Source organism: Manacus vitellinus, unplaced genomic scaffold (genome assembly GCF_001715985.3).
Source record: "Manacus vitellinus isolate BGI_N305 unplaced genomic scaffold, ASM171598v3 scaffold_21_pilon, whole genome shotgun sequence".
NCBI lineage: Eukaryota > Metazoa > Chordata > Aves > Passeriformes > Pipridae > Manacus > Manacus vitellinus.
The window spans coordinates 6,476,278-6,481,540 of record NW_021939546.1 but is presented as its reverse complement, the minus strand read 5'-3'; the positions used below and the strand labels follow the sequence as shown (position 1 = coordinate 6,481,540).

At 44.7% G+C, this 5,263-nt stretch overlaps 1 protein-coding gene across 1 annotated transcript in view; it reads right to left on the bottom strand.

The window, feature by feature from the left end:
• Window positions 1–3,928: 3,928 nt before the first annotated feature.
• Window positions 3,929–5,263, bottom strand: part of LOC108639584 (cytochrome P450 2J1-like) — a 5,203-nt gene continuing 3,868 nt past the window's right edge. The window contains exons 4-5 of the mRNA XM_029959744.1: window positions 5,056–5,194; window positions 3,929–4,544 (exon numbers count right to left, since the gene is read on the bottom strand). Of these exons, the coding sequence (XP_029815604.1) occupies window positions 4,369–4,544; window positions 5,056–5,194 (315 nt within the window). The 3' untranslated portion in view covers window positions 3,929–4,368. The remainder of the gene's footprint in view (window positions 4,545–5,055; window positions 5,195–5,263) is intronic.

Genomic DNA, 5,263 nt, shown 5'->3' with positions numbered 1-5,263 from the left:
GTCTGTGGTGTGGTGTAGTGAAATGTGAAGCTGTCACTGATGGTGTTGAGTGGGTCTCTTAACCCTCGTTCTTTGCAGCATGGAAATTTTCATGGACGTCCCTCAAATACTCATCTAGTTTGTAGGCTTGATGCATTTGTTGTACTTCTCACAGTAGTAGAACTGTGTCAGTCAGTGTCTGTCAGGTGCTGAATAGTGACAAACTTGGAGCAAATGTCTTTGACTTGCACTTCTCAAAACTGCAGACCCTGGGACCAAAAATAAGCAAGAACCTCCTTATCATTTAATTGGAAGTTTGTCTTCTAACTAGTGATGGAAGGATTTCAATCCCAAACTACAGGCAGGGATCAGCCTTTTTCAGGGCACACTTGTCCCCATAGTCTCGTTGGGGTTGCCAAAAATTAATCAGGTTTTCAGATATTGAATAAAATGTTGCTTATTTGGGACTTTTCCAAACTGTTAGAAGTTAAGCCTGTGAATATAACTTAAGGGTTTCTTTGGGATTGAGAACCTGTTTAAGAGCAGCTGTTCTACAACTGGTAAAACTTGGGTTATGTCCTATGAATGAGGAACTGATCTTTAGAAATAAATATTGGATTATAAGCCATGGTGGTGTGTTCACTTCAGCTCCTCTGGCTGTGCAGGAAGGATCATTAGATAAGTATAATTTTAATGTCTGCTTCATTCATGTCAAACAAAAAAGCTACTAATGCCTTTGCTGTTTTACAGCCGAGTTGTATCCAACATGTAGCAGCAGAGCTCTGTCAATACGTGTCCTTTTATGCACCACTGCTGAGGCAGGACAAAGAAAGAGGCATCTGTCTCTGCTGCAAGATGAATTCATAGCATCCCATCAGCACAGTTAGGAACACATCCAAATATGAGGTGAAATCACTGAATACTGGTGAAGTTAAACAGGATTATTAGTAATTTAGCCAGTTTCCAGTAAAACGGGTAATACAGATCCAAAGAAACAACAAATATGTTCTGATTGACATATCATTTGTTAATTATTTTTTATATAAGATTACTATGGAAGAGAAGTTTTATAGCAATAATACAAATTCTGGACTAGTGAGTTCTTTTACTCAAGATGGGTCAGGCAGCAGTTTTGAGAAGATTCTTTTGCAACAACTTTATTATAGTGGATTAAGAAACATTCACTGAAAATAAATTTTCACCTGATTTTTTGGTTCATTAAAAATATATATATATGGGTATTTTATTTTATATGATATACACTTACTTGGAAATAAGTAATATAAGCAATACTGATGTTCTATTTAGGTAGCCATAAATAGATTAGAAATTAGAAAATAAAAACAATTGTTTAAGAGTTGGTAATGTCTAGTACAGTAATTTTCTTACATGTTTCTTTTTTTCCTTCCCCTAATGCTAGACGTAAAGTTTTCGGTGTATCGGTGTCTACATCTTCTGTTTAAAACAAATGTAAACACTGTGTTGCATAGAACTTGAAAATTGCACTAATTTTTAAACTTTTGGTTTTATTTTTTTCTTTGGAAAGAGTTCTTTTATATTCACATAAAGATTTTTAAAATTAATTCTTTGTTGTCTTTATTCAAAGAAATGCATTTAATGGTCCCTAGTTGATGTAAGCATCTGTATTTCTGGGCAACATGTGACCTGGATCAGCATGTTGGTAACACTTACACCATCTAAATGTCATGTGCCAGGATGTGTAACGTGTATAATGAGGGTATGGATGTAATGAGTTGTGCTACCTTTCCCTCCTCTTCTCAGTTCTTTCCTGCTCATATTTCTGCTCCCACCCAAAGCTGGTTCCCTCTGCTCAGCCTGCAGTCAGTCATCTCAGAGCTGGGCAAGGGACTTGGGGAAGTGAAAAGCCTAAACCCTACTACAGATAAACTGTCAGGTGACTTCAGGAATTGCTTACAGCTACTGAAGGAGGGGAGGGTATCTGCCTGTTGTCAGCCCCACCTGAGAGGACACAGAACAGGTACCTCTCTAAATCACTGTTTGCTGTTATTTGGAACAGAAAGCTGACTGCCCTCTGCAGCCTGCTTTGCAGGTGATTTAAGTGCTCCACTGTTAGTCTCACTGTAAGCTTTCTTGTTCCCTGAGCTCCAACCCAGAAGTGATGCTGGGGAAGATCAGGCAGCCTTCAGCCCTGCAGAGGGAAGACCTGAGGATGAGAACCTGTGATGCCTCAGTGTGGAACGGCCTTTGCACTGGCAGAAATCCTGGTGAGCATGAGGTGAACAACCACGTACAGAAGAACTGTTTTTTTCTGCTTTCTGAGACTAGATGTAAAGGCAATTTCAGACACTGAAGAAAAAAATGTGCAGGTGTGTGTCTGAGGGAGAAAGGAAGAGAGGAGGCACTCAGCTGTGCAGGAAGCCTGAGCTGAGCTGTGCAGGAAGCCTGAGCTGAGCTGTGCTCAGCCCTGACCCTGTTTACTTATGCCTTTTCTGGTAACTCCTGAAGAGCCAAGCACTGCAGTGGGAGGTTTGTATGTTTGTGAGAGTGGGGCCCTGGAGAAGAGGTGCAGGAATAAAGCCCAGAGTGCAAAGACAAGGAGTTGAGGTAACCGTGTGTGGGAGAGGGTTTTGGTGGAGGGGGCAAAATAAGAAGCCTGTGAGATGTGTTTTTCTCTCAAAGTACAACAGAGGCCTGGGGAGGAGGGGGAAGAAGCTTTTGGATATAGCAGCAGCTTGGGAAAGGAAATGGGAATCTGAGCCAAGCATTAGGGAAACAAAAGTACCACAAAACAGTCAAATGACACCTGCAAACTGGGAGTGCTTTGAAAGTAATGCTGCACACAGCAGACACTTGTCACTGCTCCCCCTTTCCCAGTTCCCAGTCAATTCCAGGCACGCAGCCTACTTCCAGCCTTCCCCTTCTGCTTCTCCCAAGAAAGGAAAAGAAAGGATGTAAGGTCTAGAAAGTCAAATAGACTGTCTCGTTTCTGCTGTCAAGGAAAGGTGTGGGAGCCCTGTGGCAGCAGCAGGTGGGAGGGCAGCTGGCACAGGGAGAGGAGGTGTTGAGAGCTGGGGTTGGGAATGACCAGGTTCTCACTAGAATTGGGATGAGACAAGTCTCCTGCACTATATAAATGGATTGGTTTGGGTCCCACTATGTGTTATCGTCTCCCCCTTATGGATCTGCAAAACAGCTTTGAGTGCCAGAAACAGCATCTTACTCCAACCTCTTGCTTTCACCTGGCACAGAACCTCCCCACCAAGCCCTGTGCTTGACGGAGCCTTGCCAGAAGCTGTGTTCACTTGGGAGAAATTTGCTTCCTCTAGGAATACGTGAACAGTACTTCAGGGAAAATTGAAAATTAAGAGGAAAAGATTGCTTTCTCCCCATTTCCTCAGCAGGTGAGCAGGAACTGGAGTGTGTGTTACTGGTGCTGTGCTGCTTTCCTGCCAGGCAGCCCCGGTCCCGCTCCCAGGAGCTGCAGCTTCTCATGCCTAGAGGCCTCACCCAGTGAATGCTTTTATGGTGTTAACCATCAGTTGTGAATCTTGGGACTGTTTCACCTTGCATGTGATTGTTTAAAATAGTAATTTATTGCTGGTGTTTTCCAAGGGACCCTCTTTCTCATTAGAATCTTGACTGCATCATGTGCTGCTGGAGCTCACCCCTCTGCCCCTGGACACACCAGCCACTCAGTGATGCTGGGCAGGTAAATGGGGATGATTTTGAATATCCTAGTTCTAGTTTACGTGTTCTGTCAGGGTCATTTATTTCCATCAGTTCATCAGAACTGGCTTTGCTGTTACAGTGCTATTCTCCTGCAATGCTGCAGCAATGTGGGTGGTCCAAAGGCTACAGCCAGTGCTGGACATGGCCTGTGTTGGTCTTTACTTTGCAGAATACTTCATGCCAAAAATGTTTTGGTAAACATTTATTGATGCATAAAAGAGAGCTGTTAGAGAGAGACTTTTTTTTTTTTTTAGAGGAATACGTTTCCTTAAAATGGTGATGAATTACTGCTTGTATTCTTGTATTAGTGTTACAACACAAGGGCTGGTATTGCTCTTCGACTGTACACAGCCACAGCCTCTACACTGCAATCTCTCAAGTGTCCCTCATTTTGCCAAGGTGAACTATGGCCATCCATCATAAAATTAGGAAGGCCCCAAACCTCTCATTAATTTACAGTGCCATAGGGCCTGAAAGTGCCCTGGCAGCTCCCAGGCTGATGATGTTTCTCATGGCAAACAGAGCACAAGGTCCACATATAAAGGAAATTATTTAGCAACTGCTTTAAAAGAAACAAACGGCCCAGCCTCTCCCTTGAGCAGAGCAGAGCTGCCAAGACCTTGTTTTCAGCACTCCTGACAAAGGATTTTCCCTGTGAGGGTTGTGGCTGAGGCTTCCCTACCGAGGCACAGCGCAGATCTTGTAGGGCTGTGGGGCCATCGTGATGCCCATCAGGGGGTGGAGGCTGAGTGTGGTGTCCGGGGGTGCCTGGAAGGTGAATTTCTGGAGCAGAGACGTGAAGAAGAGGAAGAGCTCGGAGCGGGCCAGCACCTCGCCCAGGCAGGCGCGCTTCCCTGCGGAGACAGCAACCCACGGCATCCTCAGACTGAGCTTTTGCTGCTGGAAATGCTTCTGCCTTCCCTCAGGACCATGGTCCCTCATCCCTTCCCAGGATGAGTTTTACAGCCCAAACTGAGAAGGTTTGTGATGCTGGTATGGGAAACAGGGGTGCTAAAAGCCACCTCCCCAGGGAAGCTGCTGGCTGGGATAGCCTGGGGTGGCAACAGTGAGGCCCCAGTGACCTCAGGCATGTGGGAGCAGGAGCACAGAGCGATGCTTCTGCCCTGGTGAAAGTGTTCCTGGGGTCCCTGGAATTATCAGGGATTTTTATTCATCCTCATCTCCCTTCTCTTCATTTAAAAAGAGACAAGAAAGGGCTCTGTGTGTGGTTGTGGTGCTTTGGGATGACCACGTGGCCACTGTTTGAGTGGCATCTCCCAAGTATATCTGCCCTTCCCTTCCATGCAGTTGGAAACCGAAGCCTGGTGCCTCAGCATGAAAACACCACAATTCAGCAAATCTTACCCACAGAAAATGCCAGAAATGATTCTCTTTTCCAGAACTTCCCGTCCTTCAGGAAATGCCCAGGGTTAAAAGTGTTGGGGGTTTCCCACTCATTCTTGTCAAACATCACAGATGTTATATTTATTGTTAAAACAGTGCCCTAAGAGGAGAAAAAGAAAAATAATTCACACTTTCTCTTGCACTGACAGCAGGAGGGGCAGTTTTATCT